This window comes from Poromitra crassiceps (assembly GCF_964638095.1).
Source record: "Poromitra crassiceps genome assembly, chromosome: 29".
NCBI classification, from domain to species: Eukaryota; Metazoa; Chordata; class Actinopteri; order Beryciformes; family Melamphaidae; genus Poromitra; species Poromitra crassiceps.
Genome location: NC_139641.1, coordinates 7109655 through 7129196, shown reverse-complemented (window position 1 = coordinate 7129196; position 19542 = coordinate 7109655). Strand labels below are relative to the sequence as shown.

At 43.0% G+C, this 19542-nt stretch overlaps 1 protein-coding gene across 1 annotated transcript in view; it reads right to left on the bottom strand.

The window, feature by feature from the left end:
* Nucleotides 1-1039: 1039 nt before the first annotated feature.
* Nucleotides 1040-19542, bottom strand: part of LOC310799946 (calcium-transporting ATPase type 2C member 1-like) — a 159948-nt gene continuing 141445 nt past the window's right edge. The window contains exons 20-28 of the mRNA XM_083662555.1: nt 18217-18267; nt 15010-15176; nt 13115-13183; nt 12045-12161; nt 8438-8585; nt 7979-8074; nt 5923-6064; nt 3086-3207; nt 1040-1131 (exon numbers count right to left, since the gene is read on the bottom strand). Of these exons, the coding sequence (XP_083518681.1) occupies nt 1126-1131; nt 3086-3207; nt 5923-6064; nt 7979-8074; nt 8438-8585; nt 12045-12161; nt 13115-13183; nt 15010-15176; nt 18217-18267 (918 nt within the window). The 3' untranslated portion in view covers nt 1040-1125. The remainder of the gene's footprint in view (nt 1132-3085; nt 3208-5922; nt 6065-7978; nt 8075-8437; nt 8586-12044; nt 12162-13114; nt 13184-15009; nt 15177-18216; nt 18268-19542) is intronic.

The following is a 19542-nucleotide window of genomic DNA, read 5'->3' as shown; positions in this document are numbered from 1 at the left end:
ACTTCCATTATTTCACCAGCCAAACAAAACTATAGAGACAGTCCGCATGTCTGGGAACGCCCACAATAGACGCTGGGTTAGCCTGGGGGCGGGGTCAGGGTGGGGTAAATTCCCCCGTTCCATCCATTCAGCAAAGTTAGAATTTAGCTGATAGCCCAGCCCAGGCAGACACGATCGGGGGATTTAACCACCGCAGTAAACGCACATCTGAGCAGACGTCTTGTGTTCTGCTCTAGAACCCCCAAACATGTAGTTTAGAGCCGCAGCACCGTCTTTTGTTGAGTCAGCCCATGAGATATATGGGCGGTTTTACCTCACTCGCGCACCAGCCGTTTAACATTTTGTGGGCGTTCCCAGACATGCGGACCGTCTATGACGAGACGTGGCCTCAAACTATGGCTGCTATCTGCCAAAGTGACTGGGAGCCACAGCCACATGTTTAGCAGTAAGTTAAGAGAATAGGATAAAGACAGAAAAACATTTTTTAATATTGGCTGTGCAACTGAAACCATGGTTCCTTCTCATCTCTAGACCAGTGTGCAAGCAGGAAAAAAAAATACAAGAACCAATCCCATACCCACTTATAGAGGAGTTAAAAACAAGTCCCGCTCTTTCAAAAATGTGTTTACTATATTTAACCACAAAACACAAGCAGAGTAGTGGTCAACACCTTCTAAATGATACAGCAAAAGAACACTTATAAAAATATCGATTCCTCAGAAGGTTTAGTCAACGTACGCGTCCAAATGAGAGGGAGAGAACTGAACTGCAGGAATGCAGGAAGCTATGGAGGATCCGTGGCGGTTTTCACAAAGCTATGGGGGGGAGGAGCCTGTGGTGAGGCCGAGTACCGAGTGCAGGACCAGATCCCTTTCCAGTCCGTTAGATTGAGCCATCCCTCGGGCCCCCAGCAGGGGGCAGCATCTGCTGGGGGGCCTTTCAAACGTCCCGGCAGCAGTGTGTGCAGTCTGTGACGTTTGTTGTTGTCAGACCCCACAGCCGTCCCCTCTCCCCCACCTTCCTCCTCCTCCTCCTCCTCCTCCTCTTCCTCCTCCAAACCCCAGAGTCCTCTCTCTGTCTGTGCTGGATCGTACCTGGTGGAATGCGTCGTTGGCCAAGCGTGGGTCATACCTAGGGATGGGGGATCGTTCATTTTAATACCATTTTTGAGACCGATTAAAGTTATGATCTCTAAGATTTTCATGTAAATAAATGTCTGTTAAGTCACTATCCATCGGCGACTAACACAATGATGATTGAGCCTATGGCCCATTGATGGAAGTCTTAATTATGGCAGCTCATTGGGCACAATTTTATTACAATTTACTCCATGTCTGATGTCTGATGCCTACAATTTATCCGTGCCCATGGATTAGAAAAACGTGCACAGATTTATAATATATAATTATAATATATACTGGTAACATCAGTGGGACTTTTAGGCCTCTATACAGTGAGCCAGAGCCATTACACACAGCCTGGCTACATACTGTGAACTCTAATAGCCATTAGGCACCTGAGCTAATATAGGTGAACGATAACCACTGATTAACTCATTGAGTGCCAATGACGACTAAAGTCGTCAATTGCGTTTTTTTGACGGTGGGACGTGGATCAAAGCCTGATGCATCTCCTGTAAAAATATGGGGGATTTTGAAGGTGTATAAGCTATTTTACGGACCCATTAGGTGGCGACAGTGCTCTCCAGATTAGAGAAAGGTGAGGAAAAAAACAGAGAAGAAGCCGTGGGCACACGGAAACCGATGCATGCTGGAGCTAACGTTAGCTGTGCCTGTGAACAGCAACCAATCTGCTCCCACAATTGAGCCTTTCTGTCTGTTGCGATAGCCCCTCCACATGATTAGTTGCCAGAAAAGGAGCAGCCGACACGAGCGTCTTTCTGAAAAGATAAATTATTCTCAGCTGGAAGCGCTGGGAGCCGGCGACAAAAACGGCGGCGTGCTATGAAAATAGGCTGGGTGCAGCGAGCGCACTTTGAAACGTGCAGTGGAAAATTCAGAGCAGAGAGCCACCAGAGACACTCCCACGGAGGAGGAGTGTGCAGTTGAGGGGGGTGGGGCACGCAGGGCAGCATACAACACCGACCCAGACAGCAGGCTCGATGGACAGATTGGCAAACACAAGCTAGAATATCTGATGCCCACCAGCAGTAAATCAAGACCAGCAAGAAAGTGTAGGGTCTGCGCACGCGGGGGCCAGCGCTGCTGGTTGCAGCTAAAAAATATTATTTTGCCATCAAAATTCCTTTGTTTTCGCTCTTTTATTGAAGGAAATTATTTTTGAGGTGTCACTACATCAGAAAATATTAGCTTCAGAGTCAGTGATGTGCTTGAAATGCTTCATTTCACAAAAGGCTCATTATCTCAGCTTCTAGTTTGAAACGTCTGTTTTTGCTGAAACCAACCTATCTTCTACTGCTCATAACTAAAGAACGGAAAATGATATCAATAAACTTTTGTTTGCTGATGATACAAGATAGTCTCATCGTTCTTTGGGCGTGTTCGGTGTTTACATAGTAATATCACACAATATTCTGTGGGCCTCGAGAAATCACTGAAAACGCTCTGAAAGGGCTGGCACTGGGAGCATCCGTTTTCCAAAAGTGGCTGGCACTCAATGAGTTAATCACAAAATGACATCACTAGGTTTAAGTTATGATCCAATGTGTGTTTTGGTGACAATATGAATTAATCTGTTAGCCTACTCCCTATACATCATGCTTAGTAGAAAATGCATTACATGTTATATGCAACTCTGTGGGCCGCTCTAGTGTCCCAGGGCTCAGAGCAGGTAGAAAATGCAGTTAAAGGAACACTCCGCCCATTTTCAACCAGCTTTGTATCATTATAACATCAGTAGTATATCAGAAAACTGCAAACGGTTTTGAAGTCTGTCATTTAATTTGACAGTTATTGAGTGTTAAAGTGTGGACCAGTGACATCACTGGTCCACACTAACTCAAATTAATAACTCATTAACTCAAATCAACTCTCAAACTAAACGGTTTTGAAGTCATTCATCTAGTTTGACAGTCCCCGGGGCTCGATCCCCATCTCTTTCATACCTCATGGAAGGCGTGGTCGGCCCGGCTGGACGTGCGGTCGCCTCCCCGTAGCCTCTCCACCTTCTTGATGGTCTCAGACACCACGCACACCGACGACGTTAGGCCCACCAGGAACAGCAGGTCTGAGCACACAAAGCAAGCTTGAATGCAAAAGCATCTGAATGTAAAACAAGCCCGTCACCTAGTCTGATGCCTAGGGACGGCTATATTCATCCACTGGACTTTGCAGTTATTTTGAATCTGAGGAGGCATCTCTCAGTGTACAGAGATCTGCTTTGATCCTACCTATCCAGGTGATGCAGTCATACTCCCCAGAGTACAGGGTGAGCACATAAATACCGATAGCAGCACCATTGACAAATGGTGATATTGATAAGCTCCAGGAGCTTATCAATATCTCGGTATTTACCAGTCAGGAAGCATACCAATCTAGTAAGTACCGGTTCTTGCACCCACCCCTACCGACGTCTAAACTCCACAGCCTGTGTAACATTAGGGCATCAGTGCAGTCATGTTGAGCTGTTGCGGCCTGCTGGTTCTCCTGAGCCAGTTTTCAGGAAACACAATTATCTCATTTTCCTTATTTTTCCATAAGTTGTTGTACCATGACAAACATTAATGTACCAATAGAATAACTTCAGTGTTTCCCACAGGATTTTGAGTATTTGTGGTGGGGGACCACAGACCCCCTAGTGGGGTGCGGGGGCATGCCCCCCCCCGCGAGATTTTTTTAAACATTTTAAAGTAAAATGCATGAATTTGGTGTACTTTGAGAAAGCTTAAGAGCAAAATTAAAAGGCTAGATCTATGAAGAACATGTCATCATTACTGTGCTGTGGGTTTACAATGACAAACTAAATTTCTCCCTATAGGTCAGGGATACTCAACTTGCTTTGCCACTTTCGTGAAATGATAGAAGGCGAGGGGCCAGTTAATAAACAAACAATATACATTTTTCTGTAGCGGATTGTAGGTTTTTGGGGTGTCAGCCGGAGTTTAGGCTGACAGTGTTGTGCACACTGGATAGTTAGTTAGGTTAAGTTAGTTAGGTTAAGTACATACATAAGTGCCTGGGTAGCGAGCAGATGGCGGTATTTGACAATTTAGCAGCTAAATCATAGATTATTGAAAGATATTCCATATTCCAGACTGAAATGCTATAACAGAAGTATTGGCCAGAATGACATGAACATTTATTGGACACTTATTCAGCGGATATCTTGCATGTTGCGTTCAGGTGCACTGTTTTTTTTTTTTTGGTCAACATCTTATTGTGGCGGTCAAAATATTATTGTGGCGGCCCGCCACAAATTCCTTTATGTATGGGAAACACTGAACTTATGTCATTTCATTTTAGAGTGTAGGTCTGCAGCCAAACAGAAACCGGAGCTTCTCAGCGGCTCCATAGATAACCTAATTAACATTTTCTCTGTTTTGTTCACAGTACATACTATTTTCATATTAAATGACTAAGCAATTCAGCAATGTGCAGCAAATTTATCTCATCCAAATTTTGTAGCATGTTTGAACGCATTATTGCAATTCCGTATGGTTCAGGTGGAGGGCGCTACATTATACTGATACACTACCAGTCCACAGTCTGGACCCACCTACATTATGGTTCAGGTGGAGGGCGCTACATTATACTGATACACTACCAGTCCACAGTCTGGACCCACCTACATTATGGTTCAGGTGGAGGCGCTACATGATACTGGCCCCCATTCGTTTTAAGATCACAAGATGGTCTGTAGTGTTATGTCATTGTTTTGATGTCTTTACTATTATCCTAAAATATGGAAAATGGTAGAAATAAAGAAACATTTTGTGTCCAAACGTTATACATTTAAGCAATATAGCACGAGAGCAAGTGTGTTGTGGTGAATATATCCCGCTGATAAGCTGTTATCTATATATTCCACAACACCACGCAGCTCGAGTGCTATATTGCTTTTATAAAACGGTTTCCAAGTATAATAATATAATAATAATAATACTATAAGTCCGACTGGCATTTTATTCTGATAGAGTCAGTTGAAACACTACTGTAAGGCGGGACCTCTAGCAAGAAGATAGCCGTGCGGGTGATTTGATTGGATCGTTCTGGAGACTGAAGTCGACATTGGCCAATCCTGGCGCTTGCTGAGAGCTTTTTGCAAAGTCCGACACCAGAGCCGTATGCCGACACCAAGTAACGTTACGTCTTATTTAGAAATGCGGGGTTAAGAGTGAGGGCGCGCGAGAGAGGGGTTAAGACATTAGCCCGCGTCTATTCTTGTACAAAACATCATTTTCTGCGAAGTATTAGTAAAGTTATAAGCGAAGATCGATTCACAAGGATCTGAAAACTGTCTCCGCCATTTTGTTTTTGAGGTAACCAAAGCCTAAGAGAGTTGCGCCATCATGCGTCTGGCTGCAAGCGAGCAGCTTTTTGTTTTGACACTACTGTAAGGCGGGACCTCTAGCAAGAAGATAGACGTGCGGGTGATTTGATTGGATCGTTCTGGAGACTGAAGTTGACATTGGCCAATCCTGGCGCTTGCTGAGAAGCTGAGAGCTTTCTGGAAAGCCCAACACTTGGGAGCTCGAGCGCAGGGCTGCCTTTTAGTAAGAGAGTTGCCATGGCAACCAATAACCCATGGCCATGGGTTATTGAACTCGGTTACTGGAATTATACAATGGCTGTGAACCAATCAGATTGCTTGATTTGAGAGAGCCGTTTTATAATAAACGTTATACCGTATCCGGTATAAACACATCTTGACAACACATTAGGAGAGATTTGTATTCTTCAGGTGAGGCCTAAACAGAAGCTGTTGTCTTGGCGTGTGTCTTACCGTAGAGGCTGAGGCTCTCCGTCTGGAACACCCTCTGCAGAGGAGGGAAGTAGATGACCAGCAGCTGGCCCATGATGGAGCCCAGCACGGCCCAGCAGAACATCCTGTTACTGCACAGACCCATCTCATGCACCATCCGGGTCTGAGGACACATGGAGGAGGGCAGAACACACATTCAGGCTAGGGCTGTCACCATATCAGATCTTCACTGCACCACTACCATGGCCAAAAGAATTCACAATAACCATATTATCCTGATATCTATTGAAAATTTGAATAAATAAGTAAATAAATAAATAATAATAAAAATAATAATAAAATGAATACATACATCAAATTAAAATAATAATGATATCAGTCAAACTGTTTATTGTGCATTTTGTCTCTTTCTTTTGCAAATTAATTACACTCAACACATGAGTGTAGGGAGGTGGAGAGAGATTCTGTAACCATAACTGTACAAAAGCGGACAAAAAGAGCAACGACGGACGGATGGACTGACTGACGTTTCTTGGCCGGTCCGGGTATGGTCCAGGTATGGTCCAAGTATGGTCCAGGTATGGTTCAGGTATGGCAAAAATAGGATATCAGCCAATCAGTGTTTTCCACCTCCTATTCACCTTATTCTTTGCCCACACATGGACGCTTCCGCATTACGTCATTTCGTAACAGTATTTCCGTTTTGACTTGCCAAAAACCCTGCAGGCAAGATGGCCGCCCACACTCCCCTCCTAAACTGGCAGAATTACTCCCCCATAACATATCTTGGCCAATAAGTATGTAACATACAAAATAAAACAACCCGTAATATCTTAATTTTATGTAAAATGCAGAGGACATGTAACTGTTTAGTTATACTTGCATTCCAGGAATATTGTGCTCTAAAGATGACGTTAGTGGCTCGAGACTTTTTCGTCCTGAAACCCACATAGGTTGCGCCAGGCGTAACCTATGTGGGATTTCGAAATAACGCATCCGTAACCTATGTGGGATTCGAAATAACGCATCCGAGATAGAAAACGTTATGAATATAGCCACGTTATAAACAACAAACTAATGCTGGTGATCCGTATGGAAACAGTGTTACTCGAAATGGTTAAAAGTTCTATCAATTTGGTCATTTAGTGGCGTTTTACTGCCATGTAACATAACTAACTAGCGACTAATATTAGCCACAGTTAGCATTACTCATGGATGCATTGCTCTTAAAGGGCTCGCGCCGCGTGAACTACAGTAATAATCAATGGGGAAAAAAACTATTTTTCACATGAGTGGGGCGCGTGCTAACCCCACCGTGACGTCACAATGTACCAAATATCCCATTCATTTGAGGGCATAAAAAAAGCAGTGTTCAACCCATAGAGGGCACTTATGCTGCTGAAAATGATACAAATGGTACAATGGTAACAGTTTGGTCTCAAATGTGGAAGTTTTGACCAGAATTCTTCACACACCACCCCCAAAGTCATATATATTGGTTAAAAGCTGAAAAAAAAGTGTTTTGGGGGTAAGTTACACTTTAATGATACTGAATATCAGCTACTGACAGTATCGCTCCAAAAATATTGGCCTTCAAAAATCCATGTTTGTAACTATAAGGGCTAGTTCAGATGAAGTCCTGATTTATGATGAAATGTGACCTGGTGTTTTTGGCTGCTGAAATATCAGAAGACAAATGATATACGTATGAGTCAATAGCGTGTCAAAAAAACACCCTACACCTGCAACAAGATATTCAGTACAAAGAGAGAGGAGAAGAAGAGAAGGAGATGTGTGTGAGGCTCATCTGCGAGCGCATGTGGGGGTGTGTGTGTGTGTGTGTGTGTGTGTGTGTGTGTGTGTGTGTGTGTGTGTGTGATGTATATGATGTGTGTGTGATGTATATGATGTGTGTGTGTGTGTGTGTGTGTGTGTGTTGTGTGTGTGATGTATATGATGTGTGTGTGTGTGTGTGTGTGTGTGTGTTGTGTGTGATGTATATGATGTGTGTGTGTGTGTGTGTGTGTGTTGTGTGTGTGTGTGTGTGTGTGTGTGTGTGTGTGTGTGTTAGCCTCACCTGTGAACGTGAGCTGAGAGCGTTAAACATGTCAAAGAAGACGAAACAGGTGAAGGTCATGGTGGTGTCTCGAGGAGTGATCACGTTGTCCCGCAACTGAAGACAAAATTTAAACTCAGCTGGTTTCACAGAAAGTATTTAAAATAACGTGACAACAATGTTTGTTTACTTTTCTGTAGGGCTGCAACTAACGATTATTTTCATTATCAATTAATCTGTCCATTATTTTCTCGATTAATCGACGAGTTGATTGGTCTATAAAATGTCAGAAAATGGTGAAAAATGTGGATCAATATTTCCCAAAGTCCAAGATTACTTCCTCAAAATGTGTTGTTTTGTCCACAACCCAAAGATAGTCAGTTTACTGTCATATATACATATATATATATATATATATATATATATATATATATATATATATATATATAAGAGAAATGTACTTCATGCTCTGGCTCTGACCTCTCTCCAGAAGACGAACAGCGTGCCACAGACAATGATGAAGGCAGACACTAGGACCTTGAGGAGCAGGCTGCGGGTGATGATGCTGTCTCTCACGTTGCGAGGAGGCTTCCTGATCACGTCCTGGTCCACAGGCTCCACCCCCAAACTGCACGGCACAACACACGCCACAGAGTATAAACTCACTAACTGTCTAGTCGTCTAAACGCTACAGAGTATAAACTCACTGATTGTCTAGTCGTCTAAACGCCACAGAGTATAAACTCACTGATTGTCTAGTCGTCTAAACGCCACAGAGTATAAACTCACTGATTGTCTAGTCGTCTAAACGCCACAGAGTATAAACTCACTGATTGTCTAGTCGCCTAGTCCAAATGTTGTACTGTGTTTGAACGCATGTTGCAATAGACCAAATCAGCGGGGATGTTTACATTTACTTCCGGTTACCCCTGGGGTCCACACATCATAATGGCGGTGAACGGCACAAACTGACGTGTTGAAGACAAAAACAGACAAAGAAGACAAAAATGGTTCGCCCGTGTTGTGTTGTTGTTTAATATCATTCATAACAACACCTTCACTAACGTTAGTGGAGACCAGACTAGCTAATTTACCTGTTGGACCAGACCAGAGTAGACTTGAAGCTAAATTAAATTAACGTGGCGTCAGTAGCTCTGTCTGTAACGTTAACGAGTCTGCAAAAAAAACAGCGAGTTTGACAGACAAACAAACGTTATTAGCTAGCTAACAACACTACATAAAACAAACGCAGAAGAAAGGCTAGATACGTCGGACAAGCATGTTTACCAACCGTTTAACCATTTAGATTGAAAGTAGTCGGCCGAAAACAACGAGAGGGTTTGACAGCATTTATTTGACAACACGCACATTTAAACCTGCCGCCTTCCCCAAGTGGTACCCGGAAGTAAATGTTGTTTACATGGTGACGTCACGGTGATTTGGTCTATAGAGCTCAACAGTGACCGCCCACTTTTTCTCAGCTCCCGGTCCATCAGAGAAGTCCCCATTCAATTTCTCCATAGACATTTAGAACAACTCCTTATACACTGTCAATTGTTTCAACAATTTGCCTGGAACCAAACCAACCAGCCACCTACTGTACTGAATCATGAGGGGGGGGGGGGGGGGATTAAATTTTTTTATTTTTTATTTTTTATGAATTTTTTATGAATTTTATTATGGTAAATGGCCTGCATTTATATAGCGCTTTTATCCAAAGCGCTTTACAGTCGGTAGGTACATTCACCCATTCACACACCGATGGCGGCAGGCTACCACGCAGGGTGCTGGCACACCAACGGGAGCAATTTGGGGTTCAGTGTCTTGCCCAAGGACACTTTGACATGCAGCCTGGAGGAGCCGGGAATCTTGTGGGAAGCACTATCAATCTCCTGCCTCTGTGTGTGTGTGTGTTTGTGTGTGTGTGTGTGTGTGTGTGTGTGTGTGTGTGTGTGTGTGTGTGTGTGTAATCGATGCTTGAAACACGATGAGCGATCTGTCTTTTTTTTTTTTTACCTTTATTAATACTATAATAATAATTAATAATAACTAATTTCACTTCCATCAAAAATAACTAATAATAATTCCATGAACTATTCCATGATACCGTTCTATTCTTTTTTTCCCCTTTATTTATACAGGGGGAGTCTCACTGAGAGCAATGCTCTCTTTTTCAGGAGTGCCCTGTTCACATTCACACACACATTCATACCTGGAAGCAGACCAGTACAACCACAGTCTGATCTGTTGGCCACTGGGCAGCTCCACTGGAGCGGTTGGGGTTAAGGGCCTTGCTCAAGGGCACCTCAGTGGTGGTAATGAGGGAGGGGCAAGCGCTGCCTTTTCACTTTCCCCACCCAGATTTATCCTGCCGGTCCCGGGGATTGAACCGACGACCTTCCGGTCACAAGCTCGCTTCTCTAACACTTACAACTTTAACACAACATGCATATTATATATTAACTCATTGAGTGCCAATGACGACAGCTGTCGTCAATTCAAATACTGACGTAGAGTGCCAAAGACGACGATTGTCGTCAATTGCGTTTTTTGACGGTGGGACGTGGATCAATCCCTGATACATCTCTGGTACAACTATTGTAGCTATTGGAGGTCTATAACCTATTTTACAGAACCCTTAGGTGGCGACAGTGCTCTCCAGGTTAACAGAAAGGCAGAGAAAAACAGAGAATAAGTCGTTGGGGAAACGGAAATTGCATCGCATCCGTATGCATCGATATGCATGAAGCGTTTTAACGTTAGATACGCCTGCAGCAGCCAATCTGCTCCCACAATTGAGCTCCTCCATGCCCGCTGCGACAGCCCATTCGCATGATCAGCCGTGGAGTTGTTTATTATTCTCAACTGGAAGCATAGGAGCCGGTGACAAACACACGCGGAAACGCTGTAAAAAAGCTGGATGTCGCGCACCCTTCACAGTGCAGAGCAAACTCAGCAGAGAGCCACCTCCCATAAGGAGGAGTGTGCAGTTGAGGCGGGGCGGGGCGGGGCGGGGCGGGGGGGAAGGGGGGGGGGGGCACGCAGAGCAGCACACAACACTGACCCAGACAGACTGGTTGCAGCTAAAAATATTATTCTGCCAAACAAAATTCCCTGGCCTTCACTGTTTTATTGAAGGAAATTATTTTTGAGGTGTGACTACATCAGAAAATTAGCTTCAGAGTCAGTGATGTGTTTGAAATGTTTAATTTCACAAAAGGGCCATTATCTCAGCTTCTAGAAAAAAACTGCTCTTTTTTGTTAAATCAAGCTATCTTCTCCGGCTGATAACGAAAGAACGGAAAATGATATCAATAAACCTGTTTTTGCTGATGATAGAAAAGAGTCTCATCGTTCTTTTTGCGTGTTCATTGTTTACATAGTAATATCACACAATATTCTGTGGGCCTCGAGAAATCACTGAAAAAAGCTCTGAAACTCTGGCACTGGGAGCGTCCGTTCTCCAAAAGTGGCTGGCACTCAATGAGTTAAACTCTTCAGCTACATTAAGCTACATTATGTAACTTGTTACGTGAAATTTTGGTGGAAAAAATTGGTATCGGTTGATATCGGTATCGGAAATTAAGAGTTGGACATTATCGGATATCGGTCAAAAAGCCAATATCGAACATCCCTAGGTGTGTTCATACATTTCTCCTGAAATGGCCACAGCATCCTCTGAGCTGTCCTTCAGAACGTTTCAGAGCAGAGGGCAGATAGTGATTTGGGGCTGCACCGCTGCAGGCGTGTCTGTTCACTGTTTCTCTAAATGACTGTTACTAATGGCAGTGGTGGGAGCTTTTCATTCCCATATAATGCTAATTTAATGAATAATAATACATCATATTTCATGTGCTCAAAAACAGCCATAAAACTGAGAAAATGAATGGAGAATGGAGAGCTCTATGACAGTTGGTCACCTATCAGATTGAGTGAACTAACGCAACCAAAAAATTCTGATACCTAGGCATCAATAAGAAAACTTAACATGTTCCCTTAACGCTAAAAGTCTACGAATTTGACTTGAAATTTCATTCACTCCAATCTCTGTCTTTTAAACTACATTTCCCATGATGCCCCGGGGTACCTCTGAGCAGGAGGGCCGTCCATGATGATGTTGATCCACAGGATCTGCATGGCGTTCAGTGGGTTGGGGAAGTTCATGAGTGTTGCCAAGGAGATGAGCGTCAACGCTGCAATACTCCTGGAGACCAGCAGGAGGAGAGAGAGAGACAGACAGAGAGAAAGATAGATTAGCTACAGCCTAACTGTAGGCTGTGTGAATAGTTTGGAGCGTGCGTCGGTGCAGTCTGACTGGGAGACTGGCCGGTGTGCACATGTATCAGAGGAAGCATGTGCTAGTCTTTTTTCTTTTTTTCCCCCGATTTTTTTTAGCCCATTTTTATCCCCCATTAGTGCTAATTTAATTTATTTATCCTGGCTGCTGCTCCACCCTCTGCCGATCTGGGGAGAGCCGAAAACTGGCTCCATGCTTCCTCCGAGACATGGGCAGTTAGCCAGCTGCTTCTTTTCACCTGACAGGGGAAGCTTCACCGGTAGGACATAGCACGTGGGAGGTTCACGCTATTCCAACCAGTTCCCTTCCCTCTGAACAGGCGCCCTTAACGACCAGAGGAGGAACCACATTAGCAACCAGGATATTGCATGTTTTTGGTGAAGGGGGTTCCTATATGAAGGAAACCCCCGGGAGGCACGGGGAGAACATGCAAACTCCACACAGAAAGGCCCTTTTGATGACCCCACCCGGGCGGTGGGCACTCGAGGACATGCGGACGGGCACACATTCCTTCAGCGTTCACAGCGTCCCAGGTGGGAATCGAACCCAGGACCTTCGAGCTGTGAGGCGACAGCGCTTACCACTGCACCACCATACCCCCCCTAAGCATGTGCTAGTCTAGCACATGCAGAGGGGGTGGAGCAATGACAGCTCCATGTTATTCTGCTGTTAGGAACATGAATGGTGATATCAGCTCCATGTTATTCTGCTGTAGTAATCACTAATGAGGCTCTTGACCATCACAGTTTCACAAGCATTCCAAACTAAAAAATATCAATGTCACTTTCTAATGACATTTTTAAATTGTTGTTTGCATTCTGGCAGAAAGATTTGTGTGTCAGAAATAAACGTAAACTCACGTGCTCAGCTGGAAACGGACAAAGTTTTTGATGTTGTTGTAAATGCCTTTGCCTTCCTCTATGGCCGACCTGAGAGCAGAGAACAGCAGCAGAGTGAAGAGTCACAAAATGTACATCGCTTTAACTTTTCCAAAACATCACAGAATCTGCAAATCAGCTGTTTGTCTTATTTCTTTGCTGTGCAAAATCCATGACTTTTTCACTATTCAAAAACAAAGCCATAATTCCATGACCACAATCTGTCAGTTGCAATGTTCAAATATCATATTCCTTGGTTGAACATCTACAGTAAGTGTTCAATGTTATTGTGTTGTTGGTTTGAATTTTATTATTTGTTATTTGTTTGTGCTTTTCTATTCTTCCCTCAAAAGTGGACTACGCCTAAAACCAGCTCAGCACCAACACGTTTTCTTCCGGCCAAGTATTTTCTCAAAAGTGACAATGTATGCTTTAACTCTGAAGGCACAAACACCCCATTTCCCCTTCCTGTCCTAGGAAACTCTAGCTAGCTTGACGTTGCTACAGCAGGCAGCAGTAATGCTACTCGGTCATTTTGCACATCGGTCACATGCCATTTTGCTGTCACATTTCACCATGCGTTGTAAACTTTTGTGCCGTGCAGGCGCCAACTCACACCGTGTGTGGGTGTGCCACGTGTCACGGCCGACCAATGGTGTAGCCCCGCCCCCACTCACTGACATTCAGCTCTCTAGACCTGGGCTGTGAACATGCAGCTTAAAAATTTCATTATAAAACGGATAGTCCCGGTCCTCGATTATGATCGGTTGAGCTGCGTTCAAAGCCGTTGTAAAATACTTTATAAACACACACCTGTGACCGCATCCTAGTATTACTGCGCCGTGTTAGCTAACGTTACCTATGTTATCTAAGCCCGCTGCCTGTAACAACGTTCATCAGCCTCAAAACGCCACTGAGCGACCAAAACATTAGCTTGTTAACCATTTCGAGGCAGGCTCTTCCTATGGGGCTGTTAATCTAGCTTTAAAATATCCGCTATCCGGTTGTTGATATCCCAGCAATAATGATGCGAATGTTATCCTTGCAGTTAAGGTAGTACGGAGAGTAGAGCTGGGTATTGGTTCAAATTTCAAGAATCGATTCGATTCCAATTCACAAGGTTGCGAATCGATTATCCCGATTCGATTCGATTCGATTAATTTCAATATCGATTTGGTTAGTGATACCAAAACGTGTTTTTTGAGCTGTAACCTGAATTACATGACTGTCCAGTTATGTAACACAGGGGTTCCCAACCTTTTTTGCGGCAAGTAGATACATGGGGGAAAAAAGTTGCGGACCGGTTGTCAATTTTAATGGTTTTAGTTACACATATATTTACTCACCAGGTGGTGACAAAGGGTAAATAACAGCCTTTTCATCTGTCAATAAAGACACTTTCACAATTATGCACAGTGATTTGATTTCAGCCTATATAATTTCTAAAAGTAGATATTAATGATCAAACATTTCCATTCATGTAGCTTACAGTATTTATGTTTTTGTTTCAACTACAAACATAAATAAACGTCAACTTGAAACTATGTTTCAACTACCACACACAGCACAATATTTTAGCCTGTTTATTAAAAAAAGAAAAATCGATCTCTGGACATATGAATCGATATCAAAGGATTAAAATAGAAATCGATAAAAAATCGGAGAATCGATTTTTTTGAACCCAGCCCTAACGGAGGGAATACTGTTTCCGGCATAACACGCGTTTTTCCGGGGGCGTATCTGATGATGTGCGAACATTGAACTGACCGGACGGTAGCTCAGACATCAGTAATCGTCATATATGTCGAGCATTGGGAAAACCATAACGTTATGATTCTGTCATATCTTCAGGTTGCGTGTGACTTGTGGGAACCCACATGATGGTCTGGAAGTCGTCGTCCACCAGGATCATGTCTGCGGCCTCCTTGCAGACGTCGGTACCCGTCTGACCCATGGCCACGCCGATGTCTGCCGCCTTCAGAGCCACCGCGTCGTTCACCCCGTCACCCGTCATCGCCACCACGGCGCCCATGTTCTGCAGAGACTGAGGGGAGAGACACTTTAAAGCAGGGGTGGGCAATTATTTTTCATGGGGGGCCACATGAGAAACTCAGATTGTTGCCGAGGGCCGAACAAATATTGTCATGCCGTAACCCATGGATGGGTAACTTTGATGATAGAGAGAGCCACAAAAAATGTCCTCGCTACCAGGTTTTGCTGAGGGCCGAATGGCGCCAGCGTAAAAAATTTGGTGCATTTGAAGCCACGTTTAGAGGAATAACTCATTTTAAATTAACAGTTGTGATGTCATTATTCAGTCTTAACCACCAATATTTCATCCTTTTCTCACTCACTCCTATGTCACCACCTGCTCTCAGGGCTTGAAATTAACTTTTTTGACCACCTGCCAATATGGCTGCTAGATTTTAAAGTTACCAGCCAATTAGAATTTCCACTAGCCAAAATGTTTTTCTTGAAATAAATCAGAATATGAGTGGGTTAATTTAAGCATAAGTATCAGTAAGTGGCCCGGGATGATCAAAGCCTGTGTTGAGGGTCACACGAACAAAAATGCAGTCTTGAAGCTAAATAAATCCAAAACCAGTGAGTTAATTATTTAAATTTCTAATTCAATGTAGCCTTTTAGTCATTATTGAAAGATATTCCATATTCCAGACTGAAATGCTATAACAGAAGTGGAGTATTGGTCAGAATAACATGAACATTTGGACACTTATTCAGCGGGTATCTTGCATGTTGCGTTCAGGTGCACTGTGTAAAAAAAAAAAAAAAAAAAAAGATTTTTTTTTGCAATTCCATCGCGGGCCACACAGGTGGCACCGCATCCGGCCCGCGGGCCGGGCCGTAGTTTGCCCATGTATGCTTTAAAGAAACGCGCCAACATTTTGGGAGAGTCCCCCAATTGCCATCCTTCCCATAGTAAAATGAGACGATAGACGCCCTTCTCTGTGCGTGCAGTAGAAAAGTAGCCACCCGCCCCTCCCGCCTGGTAAACCAGCCAGGCTAGCGGGAACTGAAGCATCTGCTCTCTCATCTCCCTCTCCAGTTTCTTTGCAGCACCGTCAAGTCAGCCAGATTGTAAAAGTACGTCTTCCCGCCGCGGGCTTTCCCGTTAACGTTAATATAGATTTTGAGTAATGCTTTAGACTAGTTTCACTCCATATGTAATCGTAACACATTACAACAACCAGTGTTGTTGATGTGTAAGCTATTTTACGGAGGTTCCTCATAGTTAAGGCTATGAGTTATTTCAGTTTATTTTGCACTGCGTGCTTCTATTTTAAAAGGAACACTCTGCCCATTTTCAACCAGCTTTGTATCATTAGAAGAACATCAGTAGTATATCAGAAAACTGTAAACGGTTTTGAAGTCTGTCATTTAATTTGACAGTTATTGAGTGTTAAAGTGTGGACCAGTGACATCACTGGTCCACACTAACTCAAATTAATAACTCATTAACTCAAATCAACTCTCAATAACTGTCAAACTAGATGAATGATGAATAGTTTGACAGTTATTGAGAGTTGATTTGAGTTAATGAGTTATTTATTTGAGTTAGTCATTTTGAGCTGAGTCTATTCTTCTACAGGCTGCATTGAATTGAATTGAATTTTTTATTTGTCTCGAACAGAAATTAAAAACACATTCATTTACAAAACAACATATGTAATACCCAAGAACTTGTTCTCATATACTCTTTCTAATTCTACATTATTAATTTCCAAACAAAGTTTTGTGTTGATTTTTCGATTTCCAAAAATGATGAATTTTGTTTTGTTCAGATTTAATGATAGCTTATTCTTATCAAACCAGCATTTTGATTTATTTAATTCTGTACTTGCTACATTGAAAAGTTCCTGCAGATCATCCCCAGAGCACAAAATATTTGTGTCGTCAGCAAAGACAACAGATTTGAGCAAGTTCGATACTTTACAGATGTCATTGATATACAGAATAAATAATTTGGGCCCCAAAATTGACCCTTGTGGCACACCGCACAGAATATTTGCATAGTTTGATTTATGTTGCCCTATCTGTACAAACTGCTGTCTATTACTAATGTAGCTTTTCAGCCCCTCTGATACCAAGTCTGTCCGTTCAATAATATATTATGATCGATTGTATTTTTCGCTCGAAATGATTCATGCCATTAAATAGGAATAGGTCTCTTTATTAAAAAAAACACAATAATAATTGGAATGACGGCTAATTAATATATTATGACAATCTGATCGTCTATCGCCAATCTCTAATGGCCGCGATTGGACGATATGAAAATAGGGACGATTTAAGTAACCAAATACACATTCCAACAGCTTCAAAAGGCTCTTATGTAGATATTGTGACTCGTGCGTTCACCACATTATGAAATAATCATGCTAAATACGTGCAAATACATTTGCGTTTGGACTCATTGTGACATCATTGTGACATCATTGTGGCAGCAAAAGGCAGTGGAGCTCACTGCTTCAACTGACAGCACTGGCCATGTTCAGACTAGGAGGCCAAATCTGATTTGTGAACTTTAGTGACCTATTAATGACTTTATCCAGATTGGTTTTATGAGTCTGGACGCTCCAAGTCTGATTTGTGTCACTTGTCCCAAACCACATATGGAGGTAGTTTCCAATCTGCTTTCAACTGATGTGACTTGAGTGCGGACGCGCAGATCCACCAAATCTGATTTGAATGTCGCTCGCAACTCGTCATCAAATGCTTCTGCTCAGGAAAACCACGTCACCAACGTACGTATTTACTGACGCCCACGTCGTTACCATAGCAACCCATGCAGACAGGCTGTTTAGGTCTGGACACACAGATCCGACTTGAGAATCAGATTTGTGGCAGTGCGGACACACTCACCAAATCAGATTTGGGAAACCAACCAAGATAATGATGATTAATGAATCAGATTTGCCTGTAATGTGAACATGGCCTAATAGAGACGTAGAGCATGTGGTCAGTAGGTTGCTCGTTCAAATTCCCAGACTGCTTAGGGAAGGGGGGAGGGATTGAAAAGGCTGACTCTCCTCTTCCTCACTAACCACTCAGCACCAACTCACCTTGACTATCTTGAGCTTGTGTCTGGGACTGGCCCGGTAAAACACCGCTATCTGTGGAGAGAGACAGTGAGGTCACACACCACAGACATAACACATACACACTAACACAAATATACCTCATGTACATACAAAGATGTGCTGGTCCAGAAGATGGAAAAGTCAGGACAGTCACTCACTCAGTCAGTCAGTCATGAAGGTTTAGTGAGTTTAGTGCTTAAAGGGCCGTAGCTAGTGAGAGGAAGGTGACAGAGAGTCAGGATGCGAGGGCTGGGTAGGAATAGTGGTTAGGGGGATATGGGTGATGTAATGTGGATTGTGTTTGGACCCCAGGAAGACTAGCGGTTGTCTCGGCGGCAGCTAATGGGGATCCTTTTAAATAAACAAATATATATGTATGTATGTATGTATATATATATATTAGGGCTGTCAAAGGATTCATTTTCTTAATCGCAATTAATCTTGCGATTAACTATAGTTAATCGTGATTAATCGCATCTTTGTATCGCATGTTTAAAATGCCATTATTTTGCATTTCAAAGCATTTTTAATTCTATGTTAATCATTCTTACCAGTGTGTCGTGATTGGGAATCAAATGAATGCAAATAAATGTACTTTGTGATCTTGAATTTTAGATGTATTTTCAATTCAATAGAAGTGCAATGTAGACAGGAGGTAACAATGCCTACAAAATATATCTTGAACAGAAAATAAATGCACTATTGGAAACAGTGCAGTACACGCTCAAGAACCGATACTTTCGGCGGCGGCGCTGTGGAGCAGTCGAAAGCCAAAAGGACACAGCCGAACAAGGCTGTGTCTGAGCTAAAAACTTTGGCACTTCCATGTGAATAATGGCTCGGTATTGGAAACTGTGTATTGATAACGTGTATATCGCGTGAAGCCATTGGAGCCGACCTCCCAGTGGTTAGAGGACCCGCGCATCCGAGACTCTGAAGGAAGAATGAGTGATGAGTCTCGCGTTGAGGCTAGGGGGATGCTAGCTGCTCCGGTATGCTTAGCTTTTAGGTGATAGCTCAAACTCGATGTACTTCGGTGATATTTTAATTCCGTTTTACACAAGGTGCAAACTACTGTTGACTTGTCCTCTGTGCCATTTGGGAGTTTTTTTAAGTAAAACGAGCAATTTAGAAGCGTATTGCTGTCTTTCTCTTCCATGCCTGCACAGGCAGGAGACAGGAAACCGCTGCGACCGGCTTGACTACAAGTACGGGTGCAACGAACGGACAAAATTGCGGCATGCGATTAACGCGATAAAAAAAAAAAAAAAGCGTTATGGTCGGCCCTAATATATATATATAGAGCTG